This window comes from Amyelois transitella, chromosome 14, assembly GCF_032362555.1.
Source record: "Amyelois transitella isolate CPQ chromosome 14, ilAmyTran1.1, whole genome shotgun sequence".
In the NCBI taxonomy this organism is placed as follows: domain Eukaryota; kingdom Metazoa; phylum Arthropoda; class Insecta; order Lepidoptera; family Pyralidae; genus Amyelois; species Amyelois transitella.
The window spans coordinates 6,250,550-6,272,144 of NC_083517.1; the positions used below are offsets into that span (position 1 = coordinate 6,250,550).

Sequence of the window (21,595 nt, forward strand, 5' to 3'; positions counted from 1 at the left end):
AGGTAGCTGAAGACCCAGAATAACACATAGGCTACTTTTTATCCCAGAGTTCCCTCGGGATTGATAGGGTTTCCATGCGGACGAAGTCGCGGGCGGCCTCTAGTTTATTATATTTTTGCAAGGGAAGATGCGGCATATATTTTATAATGTTATTTTTAATTTAATGATTTTTAAGCAGGAAAGTTTTGGTTACGTAACATTCGTAGTCAGGGACTTCTATCTGATTCATCTCATTAAAAATAGAGAGGAGTTTGCGCGATTGTCAGCTAATCTTCAATTGTTTAACGGAGGTCAGAAGAAGAGGAAGAAGGTACGAGTCCAGAAAATGAGTCTTGTCGAGAACATGTGATACTATAAAATGACAGAACGCTCTCGGTGCAAAGAGACCGACGTTAATTATTATATAGGTTATCTAAATTACTAGTTACCATTAGGTATCTATTTAACGACAATAATTGACATCCAATTACTATAGGAGTCAATGAATAAAGCTAAATTGTGGGTAATTTTAAAAAGTCGTTACAAAAAGGTCCTATGGTCGTATCCTTACAAAGTGCGTCATCGCTGATTGGAGCAAAATATTACTCTCAGAGATTATGGTTTATGTTTCCATTTTCCTGGTCAATTTACAAGATAGCAAGGACTTAAGGACCTACTCGTTTTTACATGTAGGTAGTATTATTATTACGTAGACGTTATCAGTATAGTTTATCTTCCGTGGTAAGTATAAGCGAGAACAAAATGTTAAAAGTCTTTTCCACGAACATACCTACTTTGTTAATAAGATCCATGTAAAAACTTCTTTTCCGGATTAGCAGGCAAAGCGTACATCTTATCACGATCTTTGCATACTTCTTTTTGTATCTAACATTCATTTTAGGGGAAGTATCCTTTTCACATGACCATTCCCTAAATCATAACCCAATATGAAAAAATAGGTAATTATCTCATATTCGTCGTGTCTTTAAATTTAAATATTAACATTTGAACTCTACAACTGTTTAGAGTCGTTAGAATTAAAATTAGGAAGAATTGAAAATTTTACCTACCTGTTCTGTGGCCTAGTGTACTCCTATCAAGACTGGTTTCGTTTTAACATGCCTAATTAATTTTGTGTCCAAACACAAATTTGAAAATTATTAAACGTTGGCTTATAGGTACATGACTATTTAAATTGTTACAGATAAAGTAATATTAAAAGGAGTTTCGGGGCTGTTTAGATCTGGGGAGCTGACGGCTATTATGGGACCCTCAGGCGCCGGCAAATCATCACTCGTCAATGCACTCACATTATTTTCGTAAGTTTAACTTGTTGTACGTTCCTACATATATGATGGTTTTAAAAATATCATTCACCCATTGACCTGTTAAAATTTTATTGTTGTTGTTATTATTAACATGGTGTTTCATTATTAAACATTGTGTGTTCATAAAACACCACTTTCATTCTCACATTCTTCTTTATACTTAGCCTTTATGCTATGAATTTTAATTTAGTCTATTTGGCCAATGCAATAACAATATCTATTTTTAAACAAAGTTGAAAAGTATTTTATTAGCGAGTGTACCTAATCTGTACTTATCTCGGAGGGCAAAGTGGTGTGGCACAATGAAAACCATGTCACCACTTTATTACCGGTGGACATATTGTCAACAATTTGCATGAACAGTCGCAAAAATGGAAATTCCGCCATAATCATTTCCTAGAGATATTGGAGCGGGAGCGATGATTCGGCTTGACCGCCACCAAAGGGAAGATCTTCCGCCTGGCTAGGTGTTATGCCTGGGGAACCGCGGCTCCGACGATGTTGTGTCGGAGGTTGTATATATGCTCCAATCCGTGAAATCTTTGCTTTGGCGCAAGCCAGGTTTTTAGGTTTTTCGTTGTTTTTGACTAATAGCGTCGCGTGATTTTATTATTTATTTTTGTGACTTGTGGCGTTGACATGTCGCCACAATATCTTCATCATCTAGACCTCTTCTCAATCTAATCTTGGATGTAGGTTTCTTCTATCTCTTTCTAACTTTTTACCGTCTCATCCAATCATGGCCTACGGTCTTCGCATGTCATCAATCAATCGTTGTGGTGGTCGGAGTTTTCTTCGGGTGTCAATCCTGGGTTGTACCCAGAATATTCCTCGGAACCGTCAACTTTAAAAAAAATGTCTGTTCTGAATTTAAAACACTACTCAGTAAAATTGTACCCCCAAAACATGTTTAATATGTCTTTTCTCCGATTTATAATAAGTAGATCAAGCGTGTGCATCCCAAGTCAGAAGATGAGATGCTTAACAATATAAATAAAAAGTGTGGAAAGTTTAATGTAAAGAATGAACTGCGGGATATTTTTTTAACATATGTATCTATTATTATTATTTTATAAATATTCTATATTGTAATATCTTTTGACAGCACAAATGGAGTTTCCGGAAGGATACGTGGTGGAGGCAGTGTCTGCGAGCTAGGTGGTAGGAGACAGTCGACGCGGTCACTGAAATCATACAAAAAGAAGTCCTGCTATATTCTACAGGATGATAGACTGAACCCGTTGTTCACCGTCGCCGAACTCATGAAATTCGCTGCAGATATGAAGCTTGGGAATGCCTTTACAGACAAACTGAAACTGACTGTGGTAAGCCTTACATTTATCTTAGACGAATTAAGTTCTTCAAGTTAATTCGTCAAATATAAATGTAATAAAAAGATAAAGATAATGGATAATGAGAATTTCAACTACATGATCAAAAAATTAAAATGACAAAGAAATGGTATTCACAACACTTAAATCTAGTCATCGTAAAAAAAACCACATGAATCACTCAAAGTTTACTACTTTCCTCCGGGAATAAACTTTTATTTGTCTACAGATTATCATGAATTTCTCCTAAGTGATAAGCAGACTTCATTTTCTTTATTTTAAAGGCGTCGAGATTGATTACGTAACAAATCAAACCAATCAGATTATAATAAGACAATTATATCCAGTTTCTATGGCAAGAAGTTCTAATCTAACATGTTGTTTTCCATAACAGTATTCAAAGGACAACTTGTTATTTCTTTATCGCGCGATTGGGATTAATTAAAAAATTCCTTGTCTTCAAATGCTAGTTGCAATCTTAAACGCATTCAAGTTATTGCACTAAGTCGTAATCCTCGCATGAACCGACGTTACCCACGCAAATCCATTATATTTACTTAAAAAGCGTAAGAATAAAAATGGTTAAGAAATTTGAATTTTGAATAAATGTTTTTATAATATTTTCCAGATGCCAGTTTCCCAAAATACATACATACATACATAAAATCACGCCTCTTTCCCGGAGGGGTAGGCAGAGACTACCAAAATAGAGGGGGGGAAAGACTTTAAGAAAGAGCCCACTGTAAAGGGTATTTTATGACAAGTACACCAATATATCTGATTTTGAAACTTATTTATTTCTTTTAGATAAATGAAGTATTGGAAACCCTAGGATTGACGGGCACCGAAGAGACACGGTGTGGGAGTCTCTCGGGTGGTCAGAAGAAACGCCTGTCTATAGCTGTGGAGCTCATAGATAACCCTCCTGTAGTATTTCTGGATGAACCTACCACGTAAGTTATATTTAGAAGTAGTAGTCTTAATCCGATTCAGACATTATTGAAATTAGTTTTGTTGTTGTAGTTTAATTTACGACTCAAATATTTAGATGGAACTTTAATTTATATTCCTTTAAAAAAAGCTTTTTATTAATCTAACTGCCGTCATTACTTTAAATCCTGAAAAAGACAAAATATTTTCTTTCCAAACGACTTTTTGAGAATCGTTATTGTTTTTTTTGGAAGGATGTGAAATACTGAATATCGATTGGGTAATTAATTAACAATTTATGTATAAACGTCATTCGATATCTAAGTATAGTTCGATATATACATATGTTTATATGAACTTATATTACTCGTACCAATTCCGGTTAGATTAATACATAGTTTTATATATGCAACTATGTAGAGTATTATGTGGAAAAAATACATATTTTATTTTTGTTATTGATAGAACCTACTTCCTCTTTATTTATCAAATTATTATTCATGTAATCTAACAACTATGTAGGCTTCACTATATGCCCTTTCTGGGTCAGAACAACATAATTAGACCTTTATAAAATGTTGTTGCTACTGTTTTTTTTCTGCGTCTTTAAAAAGAAGCATAGGTTTCATTACTTACCTAATATCTACGTTTTTCAGTGGTCTTGACAGTTTGGCGTCTACACAATGTATAGAACTTCTAAAGCGCTTAGCTAGGAGTGGTCGTACTATTGTATGCACTATACACCAACCTACCGCCACTGTCTACTCAATGTTTGACCAGGTAAATTATAAGTACATACATAATTACATATAATCACGTCTATATCCCTTGCAGGGAGACGCAGCCACACAGGCCACATCCAGTTGTTTTGCTTAATGATAGAATAGAGGTTTAAATTCGAGTAGTGACAGGTTGATCGCCTAAAAGTAAAATCTCAAGTTTATAAGCCTATCCCTTAGTCACCTTTTACAACATCCATGGGAACGAGATGGAGTGGTCCTATTCTATTTCTTTTTGGTGCCGGAAACACACAAAATGGTTAATTAATATATTTCACACAAGTAAGCAAGAATCTGTTTCCTCTTATAAGAATATCCAGTATCTTAAGAGGACCTATCTAGGTGTATTTCCGATAAGTATTCCAAACATTAATCATTTTACGTTGCAATGTTTTTATATAATATTATTTGAAAAAAAATGTTTCTTTTTTATGATGTGACACGTGACTGTATCATGTTTTTACCAGGTTTCCGATTTTTTTAAATAAAGAAACAGACAAAAATTGGGAATTAATGTTTTTGCCTGCACCTACATACAAGTGCATGAGTGATAGTTGTTACCTGCAGGGCTATTTACTTTTATGCTTAATTCAAGCTCTCATAAAGGCAACAAGCCTGGAAAACGGGTTCAATTAAAATACTGCAAATATTTACCGAGTTTTTATGGAAAATTGCACAATAATCCATGGTTTCATTTAATTTATGACATTATACGAGTATTATTGCATAATTTAATTATCGCCGTACACATTGTTTATGTAAAATTTACTACTATTTGCGTAAATAAAACATTAACTTTTAAAATAAATATCTGCTACTGTTGAAAATAAATACGCTAACTAAATGGTTTTCTTAAAAAAACATATCATATTTATATAGAGGAAATGTTACGGGGCGTAGGTATAATACATGATTAATATTTATGACAATGGCGATTTATTCATAATTAGAATGACAGAATTTGTACCGTTATGGTCAGAAAAATTATTAAAAGATAAATCTATTAATATTTAACCTTAAGGTTTAAATAATAAAATAAAATCGTTTTCATTTGTTATGAAAAGTAAAAATAAATATTTAGTCTATTATCAAGCCGTGTGGTTCCCGGCACCATTACAAAAGAATAGGACCACTCCATCTCTTTCCCACGGATGTCGTAAGAGCCGACTAAGGGATAGACTTGGGATTCCTCTTTAATGTAAATCCCTGCCAATCTAAGGTCTGCCGCGCCGATGGATGCATGGCTAGGGGCGAGCCTAGTCTCGAGCGTGCCACTTCCGCCATGGGGTTGGGCGACCCCCAGGTAATGGCTAGCCTTACCCTGGCATGCGGGGCTCTGCTGGGGCGGACAAAATTTTTTCCCTAGCGTCTCGTGGGAATCGCATTATGAACCTTAAAAAGCATATAAATGGCGGCGATGGTGTCCGCACCCCATCACGTCTCGTTCCCGGCGGGAGCGGTATGCGGTCTGCTGAAAGCCGCTTTGCGACGATGAATGTAAGAGGAGGAATGAAGGATAAGATTGAGGAAGTATGCCAGATGATGGATGAAAGACGTTTGGATGTGTTGTGCGTGAATGAAACGAAGCGGAAAGGATGCGACGCGACGCAGCACGGCCCTTACACGGCGTATTGGTCTGGAATTTCCAGTACCAGCCGAGGCTGTCAAGGGGTCGGTCTAATTCTTTCTGCACGAATGGCTGAGTGCGTGAATGAGTATGAGTGTGTCAGCCCTCGTCTTCTATGGATTAGGCTGAAAGTTGGAATCACTCGGATCTTCGTTCTAGGTGTTTATGCACCTTGGGATGTGGGTTCGAGGGGTACAACATCAGCAAAAAACGAAAACGAGGAGTTCTGGAATAGTGTAAGAGAAGTATTGAAAGTTACCAAGCCAAATGAGAAGATTATTATGTTAGGTGATTTTAATGGATGGGTGGGTGTAAAGCGTGATGGATATGAAAAGGTGCTTGGTGCGTTTGGTGACGAAAAGGTGAATGATAATAGAAGAAGTGTATTAGAAATTTGTCTAGAGTGGGATCTTTTTGTGTCGAACTCAATGTTTCAACATAAAGAGATCCACACCTACACAAGAGTGGAAGGTATTTTAAAAAGTATGATAGACTTTGTGATTGTAGATGAAAGATTGAAGAACAAAGTGCTGGATACCCGTGCATATCGCGGTGCTGGCATTGACTCGGACCATTTACTGGTGATATCCCGGATAAGGGGTATCTTCAATCGCTGGCGGCACAGGGTAAGGGAGCAAACCAGCGCTTTGGAAAGAGTAAAAGTAGAAAATTTGCAAGATATGGATGTAGGTAAGAAGTATATTAATAGACTGAAGGATGAATTTGAAGATTTAGATGAAATGAGCGATATTGAAGATGGATGGAAGGAATTTAAAGAAAGAATTGTGAAAGTAGCTGTTGAAGTGTGTGGTGTAAGTAGAAGAAGGAAAGGAAAAAATCACAAAAATGCGTGGATGAGTAAAGATGTGCAAGAACTTGTGCGATTAAAGAAGAAAGCATGGCTGGATTTGTTAGCAGCAAAAGCTAACTTAAGAATGCAAGAGGTTATAGATGAAGATGTGAATGAAGCACGTAAGGAATATAAGAAAATGAAAGATTTGGTTAAGAAAGCTGTGATTAGAAAGAAAGAAGAGTATAAAGAGGATTTTGATAAAAGGCTATCAGAAGACTTTCAGTCAAATCTGAAAGTATTCTGGAAATCCGTAAGGTCAGCCCGAGGAAATACTATAACCAGAGAGCTGACTAGGATCAGATGCCAGGATGGTAGCGTTGTGAAAGGAGAAGAATGTGTACTAAAGATATGGAAGGACTATTTTGAAAGTTTATTTGAAAAAAAGGAAGGAAATAAGAAAGATTTCTGCTATAGCGAAGAAAAAGAGAATGAGATGGAAGGCGAAATTGAAATGTTCGAAATTGTGGAAGCACTTAAGAGTATGAAAGCGGGAAAGGCTGCTGGGTGTGATAGAGTGTCGGTCGAGATGCTTAAAGCAGGAAAAGGCGTAGTAGCTAGTCAGTTGTACTGCCTTTTCAATTTGTGTTGGAGAAGCGGCCGAGTACCAAAAGATTGGTGTAAGGCTGTTATCGTGCCACTTTACAAAGGAAAAGGGTCACAGCTGGACTGCAAAAATTATCGTGGTATAAGCCTGCTTAGCGTCGTCGGCAAATTGTATGCTAAGGTATTGATTAATAGAGTCAGGAATGAAACTGATGACAAAATATGGGATGCTCAAGCGGGATTTCGAAAGGGAATGGGATGTACTGATCAGGTCTTTTCCTTGCGGTGCATAGCCGAAAAGTTTTTGGCCAAGAGTCAAAAAGTCTATTGCACATTCGTAGATCTGGAAAAGGCCTATGACAGAGTTGAGAGGAATGAATTGTGGTCAGCACTATCTATGCATGGGGTGAGCAGTCTCTTAATACGAGCACTGAAATCCTTATATGAGGATTCGAGTGCTTGTGTCAGGATAAACGGAGCGCACACTGAGTGGTTTAAGATTGAGAAAGGCGTTAGGCAAGGATGTGTTGCGTCACCGTGGCTGTTCAACCTATTTATGGATAGCTGTTTGACAGATTTGAAAGAGTCTAAAAGTGGATTAAGGATGAATGAGTTACTCGTCAAATGTCTGCTCTATGCCGACGATCAGGTTATACTGGCGTCATCAGCGGAGGAGTTACAGGAGATGGTAAACTGTATGCATGAAGCTTTAAAAGAGAAAGGAATGAAAGTGAACGTAAGTAAAACTAAAACACTGGTTTTTGAAATGGAGAAAGAAATGACAGCATGTAATATTTTGATTGGAGGAGAAAAAGTGGAGCAAGTGAAAGAGTTTGTATATCTAGGATCAAAGTTTACATCAGATGGCAAGTATGATAGTGATATTGAAAGGAGAGTGAACGCGGGGAACATGGTGAATGGAGCTTTGCATGCCTTTATGAGCAGTCAGAAACTATCCAAAAAGGCTCGACTGGCTGTGCACAGGGGCGTGTTGGTCCCGACATTAATGTATGGGAGTGAAAGTTGGGTATGGCAAAAGAAGCATGAAAGCAGAATAAATGCAGTGGAAATGAGAGCGTTAAGGAGTATGATGGGTGTGAAATTGAGTGACAGGATAAGGAACAGCGTGATAAGGGAATGTTGTGATGTGAAAGAAGATGTAGTTACAGGAATAGAAAAGGGTATGTTAAGATGGTTCGGTCATGTGGAGAGGATGAATGAAAGCAGGTTGACTAAGCAGATATACAAGGAGAGTGTGAAGGGAAAGGTCGGAGTGGGAAGACCTAGACGAACGTATCTTGATCAAATTAAGGACGTCCTGGTAAAGGGTCAGGTCAAAAGTACCCGAAACCGCCGAGCTTGTATGAAGAGAGTTATGAATGTGGACGAAGCGAAAGAAGTATGCAGAGATCGTGGCAAGTGGAAAGAGGTAGTCTCTGCCTACCCCTCCGGGAAAGAGGCGTGATTTTATGTATGTATGTATGTATGTCTATTATCAATTTTTACTAAATAATTACCATCTTCCTCTAGGTACTAAGAAAAACCTAAATAAATTTAATTATATGTTGAAAATGTTTTTCTTTTTTCTCAGGTTTACATGTTGGCGGACGGCATGTGTATATATCAAGGCCCTAGCGGCTTAACAGTGTCATATCTCGCCTCGGTGGGCTTTCAGTGTCCTATGTACCATAATCCCGCCGATTACAGTAAGCGTACTTACCTCATATTTTGTTTTTATAATTCTTATCCTTATTCTTAACCTTTCTATAAGTACCTACAATCGAAATTATAGAAAAATGTGATTGCGGGTCGAGTGATTCAGTTATACAATGTACAATGAATCTGCTAAAAATGCTATTTAAAACCTTCAACTACTTAGTTCAACTATGATTAAGTATAAAAAATAGGTACAATTTTCATGTAATTTGGTATATGGTCCTTACAACTTAGCCTACATCGAAATAATTTAAAAAATGAAATAATCTTATTCTGTTTTAGTTTTAGAAATAGCAAATGGAGAATATGGAAAATTTAACGAGGTATTGGCAGAGAAGTGTGTTCGGCACGAATGTAGTGAAAAACCCGCCATTACGGTCCCGTCAGAAGACGTCCTCGCGCTTGGAAAACTGTCCGTTATTGTAAAACCCCCTCACGAATTTTACAAATTCTCGGTCCTTTTTAGAAGATGTGTCATACAGCAATACAGAGATTGGGTAAGTAAATTAAAATATGACATCTCAATAAATTCTCTCAATAAGACATCCAGCTAAAAGTGGCTTTCGAGATAAGAATATCGACTATGTTTCCCCCTGAAGGAACCACAGAAGCCGAATTTATTCAAAGTTTTATAATTTAACTATGATCTAGCGGTTAGAATTTCATATAAATTACGCATGCCATTTTAAAAAAGCAATCATATGATAGCCACCCTAACTGAACAATATAAATCGAATGCGATCCCAAAAACACCAAATCCTTACAGTTAATCTACGAAGCATTTAATGGTCTTTTCTTTTCACAGACAGTGACCCACCTGAAAGTGTTACTACACATTCTGATAGGCATAACTTTGGGATTGCTCTTCGAGAACGCGGGCAGCGACGGCTCCAAGTCTTTCAGCAACCTTGGCTACTTTCTGGTCTCTATCGTCTATCTTTGCTACACGTCACTCATGCCAGCGGTACTAAGATGTAAGAATTTTCATTACAATCCTTTTATGCTTTCATGCATAAGTTATGTTATCTTCGGCATGTACAACATTCAAACGCTTAAGGTGACTCTGAAAAGTTGCGGAGATCAGACGGGAGTCGCTCCGTGTAAAAATCTCACTTACCTATACAGAGAGGTGAGGATGCAACCGGAGCTAACTTTAGGAGGATGATGAGAACGGAATGTGCCTATATAAAAAGGTATTTTAGAACGGGTCATGAATGTTTTAATCTCACAATTGCTTTCTACTTTTAGATCTACGAAAATAAGATATATATATATATATATATATATATATATATATATATATATATATATATATATATATATATATATATATATATAGAAAGTGTTGATAAGTGACAATGTAACTAATTGGAATAAACAACAGGAAACTACTAATTCACCCTTGGTTAATTAACACAAAACAAAGAATATGTATAATCTTGCGATAATGATTCTAAGTAAATAATTAATTGAACAGGAATTATAAAAAATCTGATTAATTGACCAAAACATTATGTACTTTTCAGTTCCCACCGAACTGCCGGTTTTGAAGAAAGAAAATTTTAACAATTGGTACAACTTGAGAACTTATTATGCAGCTGTTCTGGTAACAGGAATACCGATTCAGGTAATTTCCTTAGTTTCATTCCCCATATTTAAATGATAATATCATCATGGCATTTGTCCCGCGGTCCACGGTTGCGGTATCAAATCAAGCTTAGATAATGTCTGTTACAGCAGTGGAAAGCGCTTATTCATTTCCCTCCTTTTTTAAACTTGGGATTTTTCTTTTAGATGGGCTAGTAACCTGCTACTATCTGAATCTAATCTTAATCCATATTGAAGCCCGTCGAATGTCGTCTTTCAGTCTTTCGAGACTTTAGTCTGTGATGTAGGTAGTAGTAGGTACTAGGTTGCTAAAGTTGTAAAAAAGATAAATTGGTAATATTATACCTTGTTTATATTCGAGAATAGAAATGGCAGGTACTTTTAAGTTTTTGCTTTCATTTTTAGATCTGGTACAGCTTCGTGTACGCAGCCCCGTCGTACTTCCTCAGCGGGCAGCCGCACGAATTTTCTCGTTTTGTGATGTTCGTGCTCGTCCTAGCCACCATTACGCTGCTCGCAGATGCCATTGGAAACGTCATTGGCACTTGTGTAAATCCTATTGTAAGTTCAAAAATTAAACTTAAAAATTGAGAGATTGCTCTATTGAAGTCGGTAAAAAAATAATGCTTTAAAAGTAAGATTTCAATGTGAGATTGACGATCACTTGATATCATCGCTCGGAATAGAGATATGGTATTTTTGTGTAACCATTGGCGGAGATCAGCGAGCCCGTATCCCCTCCTCTGGCCTTGCTTCCTTTTCCTTCAGTTTTAGCTTGAATTGTGATTTGAAGATGTCTGTACTTTAGGATCTAGATTAGGATCACAAACCATAAGTATAATTATAATAGTCAACAGGTCTTGACAATAACATTCTTGTACTTGGTTTACAGAACGGTACCTTTCTTGGTGCCATCACGACATGTTCCATGTTGGCCTTCGCTGGATTTCTAGTGCTGTACTCGCATATGACTTCCACAATGCAAACGGTGTCGTACGTGTCCTTTATGAAGTACGCGTTTGAGGCGCTGGTACTCTCTATGTACTCATACGGCCGCAAGCCATTGCCCTGCCCGGAGTCTAAGGACTACTGTCATATAAGGTAAACTAGCTTTTAGTTTAGGCCTCGCTTCGGTTATTACCCAATAACTTTTTAAATAGCTTATGAATTAAGACTTCTTTTTAATTCTTTTTTTTATTCTTTTTACTGGGTCTAGAAATTATTTAGACATGTAGGTTCTTTATAAGGCCAAGCTATGCACTAAGACAGGATTGTTTCCGATATTCCCACGGGAACAATAATTTGCGGGGCTTTTCATTTCCAATCGCGTACTCTAGTATTTTACGTGTGCCGAATTTTTTTTAATATTTTTTTTCCATATTTTGCTTTCCGTTTTCGGCAAAGTTATGATGACAATGTGACTATTATTATTTAATTAACTAGGTAGATTGTTAATTTTTTTTTTTTGTGTTTCAGATATCCAACGGAAATAATGAAGCAGTTTAGTTTAAATGCAGATAACTACTGGTCAAATATATTAGTATTACTTGGTGAAATTGTTCTTACGCGGATACTTGCTTATATAACGCTCAAGAGAATAGTTAAAAGTTCAAAATACTGAATGCATTTCGTTAGTAGTATGCGCCAAAGTTGACTTGAACCAGAAAAGATAAAAATATAATCCGATAAAATTTATGTACATAGGTATTGTTTGAAATTCGCATAAGAAATTCAGAATATTACATACCTACTGTTTGCCATCCAATGCTTGTAAGTAGGTACTTTACCATTGAGGCAAGTCAAAGTCAAGCAAGCAAAAGTTAACTTTGACGCATAATATATGTAAATTGTACCTTTGTATAATAATGTATAAAGTAACGTTATATTATAAGACATAGAATAAAGTACAGGGAAACCGGGGGACTTATAAATATATCCATAATTTGTATAGAATTGTGATATGGCATCTCGAATCTAATTAAATTTAAGATACCTGCCTAAGATTTAAATACGTTTTAATTTATTTATCTACTTTGGTTATATATAAGCAATGGTGTTGTAATAGTTACGTAAGTACCTAATACAATACAAAGAATAAGTGCACGTTTAATTAGGTATTGACAATGCATAAAGTTTGGGTAGGTATATAGATTTTGAAATAATATTAAGACATAGAAGTGGTAAGTAGGTTCTTACTGGTAGGTATGTACAGCGGAAACTACTGGCATTAGAAAGCTGAAATTTGGCATGTAGAGATGAGCACTAAAAAAGCATTTCATGCATGCTGCGGGAACGGAAATAACAGGACTTTAACATTTAAGCGGACAGAGCCGCGGACGACCTCTATTTATGCTATATTTTTCGATTTCTATGTATTATTCTAATGTTTGGATAAGTAAAAACAGTGATGTTGAATAAAAATAAGTACTAGGTAATAAAGTACGTTAAATAAAATGTAAATTTTGTACTGATATTCCTTGATTCAAATGCAAGAAATTATGACTAAATAAAACAATTAATTAGCAAGTGCGGAGGCAGATAGGTACTTAAATGGAAATCATATTTTTACTATTCCGATAGCTGAGGTAGCAGATATTTTTGTTTCCGACAAACTATGCAATTTCTCAGTTTCCTTTTTGAGTACCTATAGTAAAAAAAAAACTTTTTGTGAATAATAGGAAAACGACAATAAATGCCACTTGTTTCAATAAATTTAGGACATCATTTTTCAACTTGTTAAAAGTAGACCGCACTACACCAAGGTTTGCATGGTCCTATGCAAATCTTGGTGTAGTGCGTGGTTATGGCGTGTAAATGTTGGTAAAGATAGCATGACTGATTCTTGAAATTAACTTTGGGTATGAATAATTCATTTTACAAGTAGCAACATTTTGTTAAATACTTAAATCCCGTCCTTAATTTTATGATACATTTTTTCTACACTTAAGTGCTTATTCTCGCCATGTCCTCACCCTTCTATGTTTTGCCTACTACTCAAGTTTACTTTCATTTGCCTTCAGTACCTTACAATCAAATTAGAACAAATTCATTGCAATGTTGAGAAAAATAAAGTAATGTTTCAAAGTTGCACGATGTTTTTATTGAACCTGATAATACAATCCAAAGTCGGTTGTTGGTACTTACTAGATACAAGTTGTGAAAAGATTAGTAACTACATAGATAAATAAGTACATAATACACCATACCCATTCCCTTAGACCTACCAAAAGATTCTTTTCTAGTCTGAGCTCGAATCCCAACGAAATAATACCCTCTTGTCGTAAAATACTAAGTATAATGAAAAAACTAAAATCATTTTGTTGCCCTTTTCTGTCGATATATCTGTCACTGGAAAATAACAAGAACCGCAAGTTTAGGTACAAATTTCCTGGCAAGTTATTAACTTGCGGTTCTTGGACCTTGAAACTTTCGTAGGATTCTTAATGAGAGATCAATTGTATCTAGATACCTATTATCTTACGTCCTCATTTACAAAGTGACAAAATTTTCTATGAAGTTTATAAACTTGCGGTTCTTGTTATCCGATGATACATCGGTCTGAAATAAAATCGATTCAGTTAAAGAACGATTTTTTCAATATAAACTTTAATTAAGTAGTATAACTTATTTTGCAAGCAAGTTTCGGGTACGCACAAACCTAGTCGTTATACGAATAGGGTTCGCGACGATTGAAGGAGAGTGAATCCGGAAAACATTATGAGTAGTGTGGCAGTCAGAAGTTGTCCGAAAAGGCTCGTTAGGTTACCTACATATACATTATAGTGGTATATTTGTCCCATCACTAATGAACAGGAGTGAAAGTTGGGTGTGACAGGAGAAGTACGAAAGCAGAATAAACGCGGTGGAAATGCTAACAATAGGGAGCCATGTATAGACGGTGTGCCTAAAATTGAGTGACGAGCGAAATAAGTACCTATGAAAGTACTATTGAAATAGGTGGGATTCTGGAATCTGGCGTTAAGAAAAAAGGAATACAAAAATTCTCAATTGATAGATACCTAGTAAGTATGTCGAATAAGTGTCAAATGTAAAACCTCTAATATGTAACATTGTATTGTTTTCTCAGCTTTCAGACGCCGTTTTATTTAAAACATCTATAACTCGTATACTTCCTACTTCCTAAAAAAAACCCTGCGCAGAAGATTTAAATATGAAAAATTGCCACTGCGCACCCACGAAGTGTCAAATTCTAGGATCGATATTTGCCGCCATTTCTTTGGTGCTAACCTACATTGGCCGCATGGTTTTTGATCATAGCCTTTCTCTTTAAAAAGGTTGTCGACTAGACAGACATGCTCGGCTCGACACACTTCACAGTGTAGCCACCATGGTTTAACATGGTATTAATTAACTAGTGGCTTGGCTTGTGGTATCCGGCACTAAAGAATTGGCCCACTCCATATCTTTCCCGTGGATATCGTAAAAGGGACGACTAAGGGATAGGCTTAATAGACTCGGAAATCTTCTTATAGGCGATAGGCTAGCACCCTGTCCATACCTATTTGATTTTCAATTCCATTATTAAGCCATACAGATGATCGTAGCCTTTCAGTCGTTTCAACATGACAGTTGGCTCTGTCTACCCCGCAAGGGTATAGACGTGATAATATGTATGTATGTATGTAGGTACAGTTTTATGTCGGTTTTGTCATCCTAATCTGCGGTTTTTTTCGTGATTACAGTCAACGTAAAGAATGTTTGTTCGATGATTAAATTATTTCAAACATATTGCAAGGATTAAGCAAACGAAAAAGAAAAAGCTCTTTTGATTGAAGTCAATAAAAATTAACCCTAAACAACGTTTAATTATTATTTTTTAATCTGGATACATCTACAGTGGTACAACTTCGTCGGAGACATTTGCAGATTTCTAGTTTACTAATTTTTTGGTTTTATGTTGGCCACACTGGCACCGCACCGTACCGACCGCGGCTGCATCGGCCGCCTACACAAAAAATAAACAAAGTTATCTTTCTAGTTCAATTTTGTATGAACTATCTTTTCATAGCCTCAATAAACCGTGTGTCTGTAACATTAAAGAGACTACATCTTACGAAATCTTTTAATAGTATATTTATGTTGTATTTCGTGTCTTAAAACAGAGTTTATCATGTAGGCTCTTACTTTCATTTTACAGTTTTATCACTAATTTTTTTAATAAGTTAATTGAAGTTGAACTGCTGAATTTTTCAGGTTGAAAGTTATTGTAATCAGTGTTGTATTCGGGGCAGTTAACCTTTCACAAACTGGCTATTATGAGATACTTGGCGTAACAAAACAGGCATCAACTCAAGAAATAAGACAAGCTTATAAAAAATTAGCCATAAAGTTCCACCCAGACAAGAATTCTGTAAGTAAAACCTCTATAAAAGAATAATCTACAGCATAATAATGAAAAATTACTTATTAAGTTTTTCATAAATTTTTGAATGGAATATGTTGGTACTGTCTAGTTACTTAATATATATTAGTATATGAAGGTATTGTTTTGAAAGAGACTATATCTTGTTCGAAAATTTCAATGCCTTAGAGTGTGTTACTTTTAGAGCCATAGAAAACAATCAGACAATCATGGTTGCTTACAAACCCTATATGAAAGGTTAGCTAACACATAAGTTTGGTTAGGTATGAAGAAGTTTGTTCCTTTGAGTTATAATATTAGATTCCCTTAGAATCTGTAGTAGAACAAAAGTCACGTATATGTATATCTTAGTGGGCACACTCATTGAAGTAGCACAATTGCGTTTAGTATGAAGCACATATTTTCTATGGTTCAAAAAGGTTTAAGTGTTTTGTAAATATATTTTTTATATCTGAATGGCAAGAAAGACTTTTACAAGTTTCAGTTGAAATTGGCTGGTCTGGATCTAACTGAAGAACAATTTAATTAGCTTGAACATCTCCTCAATAACTGTATCAGATTTATTTTCTGTCTTCATAAGTATGACCATGTCTCTGAATTCTGTTCTCAGCTAAAATGGCTGCCCACCTGACAATGTAGGAATCTTCATATTTTTTGTTAACTTTATAATATTCTTAATATTCTCCTAGCTCCAGATTATCTCAGATCCGAATTTCAACATTAAAGTTCCACTCATGAAAGAATCCTATGTTCATGTAACAGATTGACCCTTGCAACACCTTTTCATCGTACAGGTTTTTGTTCAAATTCTTTCACTGCTACAGCTGTTAGACTTTTTATGTATAAAATTATCAGTGATTATCACTATAAGTGATAATTTATCACCCACACAAAGGTTCTCTGTGTAACCCAATAGTAAACTGTTAGATAATGCTATTAGCTTTAAGTCCGCCTATTGTACTTTACAAATTGTAATTGTTACAATAAAGAATAAATAAATGAGTACATATAATACATACTTGCCCAGTCTAAAAACATCACTTATTTGCTCCCAACTCAAATTCCAGAATCTTGAAGATCAAAAAAAGTTTATTGAAATCACTGAAGCCTATGAAACTTTGAAAGATGCAGAAAAAAGACAGAAGTATGATTTGTATGGGTCTTACTCTTACACAAGAAAATATGACTACAGGTCACAGGCGGAATATAACAACTTATTCTACAATGGATTGTATCACGAAGACCCTAATGTTGAAACATTATCTGGTCGTAGCTTTTGTAAGTAAAACATATTTTTAAGCTGCACTCAACTTGGAATTGATTATTCAGAAGGAGTATTATAAAAAAACCTAGTAGTACCTAGCGACCCTAATAGTAGTTCCTAGTAAAGCTACTAGTGATACCTAGTAACAGCCCATGCAAAATAGAAAATTTGTCTGGTTTTTTTTAACTCAACTAAATGTAGCTTTGCAAAGATTTATGAAAGTTTTAGTGTTTTAGTGCTATCTATTATACGCCAACCTTTCTTGGAATATAAATAACAAAATAAAAGGAAAGAATAAAAAGTAACACTCTGATATACTGCTTCTTAAGCATTCAAGAAGTCTTTGTTGTCTATTATGATCTTTGCCTGATGTAAAAATATTTTTTCAATACATTTCCACTTGTTTCAGACAATTTCTTGAGTGATGGATTTCATTTTATTAACTTCTATTCACCATTTTGTCCACCTTGTCAAAACTTGGTAGACCATTGGAAAAAGTTAGCAGAACTTTACAAAGGCATTGTAAGTACAAACTTTATTCTTGAGTTCAAAATAATATAAATATTTAATTTTTTTTTTTCATATTTTGAAATTGCCAATAGTGATGAGAAATAATCTATGACCATTGAAGAGAAAAATGTCTGTAAAATTTATTTTTAATTTTCACAGGTAAAAATCGGTGCTGTGAATTGTAAATACCACAATTCTTTTTGCTACAATTCTATGAGGATAGGTAGCTATCCCTCTTTGCTATTTTATCCTAATGTAAGTATGCAGTCTATAGTTTTGAAAGACACGGCACGTGTGTCACGGCAGAGTAGAATAAAATCATACTAAATTCATCCCTAGAGAGGTTTATTAAAATACCTCTATACCCAATGCAAGCCAAACAAAACAGAATAATCATAGGTTTGGTTGTAATTTTCGGTATCTGGGTACCTGGTCCAGATGAGTACCGTTTTATTAAGATATAGTATTTAGGTACTCTATTACTAGACCATACCTTTTGCTCATTTTTGTGTGTGATGAAAAAATAATAAAACCACATCTATTTATTTTCACACTCAAATGATGTTCATGAGAATGATAAAAAAAAACCACCATTACAGGCAAAGTGTAAATGTGAATGCGGGAAAGGCAAGACCAACATACCTTGATCAGATTGGGGATTGACCATTTTAAATAGTCTTCTCAAAGTACATACATATATAGACGTTTTCATCCCTTACGGGGTAGACAGAGCCAACAGTTGAAAATACTGAAAGGCCATATTCAGCTGTATAGTTTAAGAATTAAGACCCAATTAGTGACATGTTTCTTGCCTATATGAAGAATTCCAAGTTCATTATAGTCTTATCCTTGATTGACTTTTACATTATGCATGGGTAGTGAAGCAGCTGGCACGCATCAGGTTTTTCTTTTCTACCAGATCAGCACGGAAGTTATTGTTATTGTTTCCAGGGTAAAACTGGCAATTACTTATACTACCGCGGAGAGCGTACTTTAGAAGCGTTGGATCAGTTTCTGATGTCGCACCTCAGCAACCGCATACATGTCCCAGTCATCACTCAAATAAGGAGCAGTGATACGCCCATGGCGTATGTACTAGGTTCAACAAGAATAGATAGAAATGGACTCACAAGGATAGCTTTTGTTTTGGTGAGTTTTGGCAAAAACAATTTTGTCACCCATTAGGTAATCTTAATATATAAAATAGTGAATGACTTATTAACATATCAACGCACAGCCCAAACCGTTGGGGTAGACTTGAAACGTGTACATTCTTTTTGGTTTAGGGGTGCGCAAAGAAGGATATCCCGAAATTCCCGCGGGAACGGGAATAATCATTTTTCGTTTTACATGGGCGGAGCCGCGGGTGTCCTCTAGTCACACTAAAAATCTATCATTAATGTCACCCCCGAAGGTACCTGACTAAATGGTACCCATTACGCTAGCGGCATTATCTAAAGATTTTAATTGATGCTAGGTACTATCTAGAGCAATAATAAGTAAGTTTTATACAATTTGTATCATTTTTTAAATTTTTCTTATATTGCGGCTCACACTATTTTTACTTACAGAAAGGTCTAGTCACATTAGTTATAGTGGAAGAAGTTGATTTGCGTGAGAAACTAACTAAAGACGAGTATACAACAGTAGTATTTAGGTACAAAGGGAGAAATGTAGAGATTAAGAGCACAGAAGAGAAAGAGGTGCTTCAGGCTATAGTAAATGAGCTACCAAAGACTGAACAAGTAGATCCTGAGAAACTTAGGGTAAGTCATACATAAGTACAATAAATCTGCAGTAGATAGATAATAATCTTAATTGCACAATAAGAATAAAACAAACAAAACATCACAAAAGAGACAAGAAATATATATAAATTTGCTTTCAGGAAATAAGAAATCAGCTTCGCAGTGGTTACCGAAAACCTTGGGTACTATACTTTTCATCTAAAAATCACAATAGACTTTTATTTAATCAAATGAAGCAGGCATTTTCTGACATGAATTTTGGTAAGTTGCATTTGAAATGATTCGCAGTATAACTGGTTTTTATTATGTAGTGGGTTGCAAGCTCAATCAAAATTTTTATTTTCATTAAAAATACGATGGGAAATTCCATGGAAAAAAAATATGGAACAAATTTAAATACATCAATAAACGCAATAATTAAGGTAGCTGGCAAACAAATAAGGTTCAATATGCGAACAAAATACTGAGGTGACGTCCCACTTACCTAAGTAGTGTTTTGTCGCCTTTTCGATTTGGATTCGCGTAAAATAAAATGAAATGTATAGGTATGCATTAGGTACGACGATTTGAAAGGTGTGTTATGTATTGGTCACTTCAAGTTATCAAAACTTTTAATAACTATCCCAACCAATGTTAAAATTAATGCAAAAGTAAGTTTGTTGGCTTATTAACTTCGCACATTGTCTACTGAAACAATCTTGAAAGTCGTAAAGTTTCTAAGACTTGCTTCTATCGTGTAACAAACACTTTTCATAGAAGCCCATCAAAATGGGTTCAGCGAAACGCTAGATAATTGCGGCCTAACATATAGACATACAAACTGGGAACCACCTATTTTTGAAAGCAGTTTAAAAGCTAAGTATTTCATATGATGATGATCTTTCCAGGGGAGGTGGATTGTGACAAATGGAGTCAGTTATGTGCGTCGCTACACGTGTCAGACTTGCCCGCGTGGGGTGTACTAAAACCCGGGGGCGCGTATCAGCGAGCAGAAACACATATAGCAGAATTCTTGAAACATGCCCCGAAAGCAACGAGGTTACATACATTGTCCGCTTCGGACTTTAGTAGGATATTGAGCGGCGCCGGTAAGTTTTATTTATATGGTCAATTTCATAAAACTAGTACTCAGTTGTATAAATGCGTGTGGCACATTGCGGCGTTATTGCGATAACAGACTTCTTTAAGCACGCGCCTAAAGCTATGAGACTTCTTACTTCGGACTTTAATGGGATTTTAATTTTATTTATTTGATTGTTCGGGAAAATGCTTGATGTAGGCTGCTTCGAACGGTTTTAGGTGAAAATCTTTAAAGTTACGAGGCACATAGACCTGTATAGTGAGGTGCATGCCAGACTCACCGAAACTATTCTTCCCGGACCTCTTGCGGCTGATAAGATAGTGTTATAATATTATTGATTTGATTGTTTAATAAATTAACGAATTTTGTTTAGATGCAGCCGTGTGGGTGTTGGCTGTAATACCATACCAGGTCCCTTGGGCGCACATAGCAGAGACCTTCACGAGAGTCAGCTTGCAATTCCTTCACAGTAAAGACATCAATGTAAGGCATTCAAAAAATATTACACATTAATCATTTCTCGTTCGCGTACGCTTATTTCAGTTGGATGGAAAAGGGACCCATTGTACATGACCGCGGTAGGATTTGAACCCGGTGCCCTACGCGTTTATGTTCGGGCAAAATTTCTTAAGACCATACTCTGTTGTAATTCAAGGCTTTAGTAACATACTAACTTGTTCTCATGTTTCAACTTTATTTTTCAATAAAGGGTTTAATATTTACAGTTCGGTATAATGTCGTGTACGGCGACCACTGATAAGTTTTGTCGTCAAGTTGCTTCAAACGAGCCAGTCATTTTGATTCAACGAGGCAAGCATCAACACGAGTATAGCGGCCAAGTTGATGACCGCGAACTGGAAGAGTTCATACAACTTGTAATAGACGATGAAGGTAAGACTGTATTTTTTTAAATAA

The 21,595-nt window shown here is 35.8% G+C and overlaps 1 protein-coding gene across 1 annotated transcript in view; it reads left to right on the top strand.

Annotated features, from left to right (window-relative positions):
* LOC106132374 (dnaJ homolog subfamily C member 10) overlaps window positions 1-21,595 on the top strand; it is a 47,067-nt gene that overhangs the window by 17,177 nt on the left and 8,295 nt on the right. Inside the window, exons 2-21 of the mRNA XM_013331759.2 lie at window positions 1,184-1,298; window positions 2,413-2,632; window positions 3,446-3,591; window positions 4,225-4,348; window positions 8,962-9,076; window positions 9,369-9,583; window positions 9,892-10,060; window positions 10,613-10,713; window positions 11,100-11,255; window positions 11,587-11,795; window positions 15,909-16,065; window positions 17,145-17,355; window positions 17,751-17,863; window positions 18,011-18,106; window positions 18,803-19,000; window positions 19,423-19,617; window positions 19,740-19,860; window positions 20,487-20,687; window positions 21,054-21,163; window positions 21,406-21,571. Coding sequence (XP_013187213.1) covers window positions 1,184-1,298; window positions 2,413-2,632; window positions 3,446-3,591; window positions 4,225-4,348; window positions 8,962-9,076; window positions 9,369-9,583; window positions 9,892-10,060; window positions 10,613-10,713; window positions 11,100-11,255; window positions 11,587-11,795; window positions 15,909-16,065; window positions 17,145-17,355; window positions 17,751-17,863; window positions 18,011-18,106; window positions 18,803-19,000; window positions 19,423-19,617; window positions 19,740-19,860; window positions 20,487-20,687; window positions 21,054-21,163; window positions 21,406-21,571 — 3,138 coding nt within the window. The remainder of the gene's footprint in view (window positions 1-1,183; window positions 1,299-2,412; window positions 2,633-3,445; window positions 3,592-4,224; window positions 4,349-8,961; window positions 9,077-9,368; window positions 9,584-9,891; window positions 10,061-10,612; window positions 10,714-11,099; window positions 11,256-11,586; window positions 11,796-15,908; window positions 16,066-17,144; window positions 17,356-17,750; window positions 17,864-18,010; window positions 18,107-18,802; window positions 19,001-19,422; window positions 19,618-19,739; window positions 19,861-20,486; window positions 20,688-21,053; window positions 21,164-21,405; window positions 21,572-21,595) is intronic.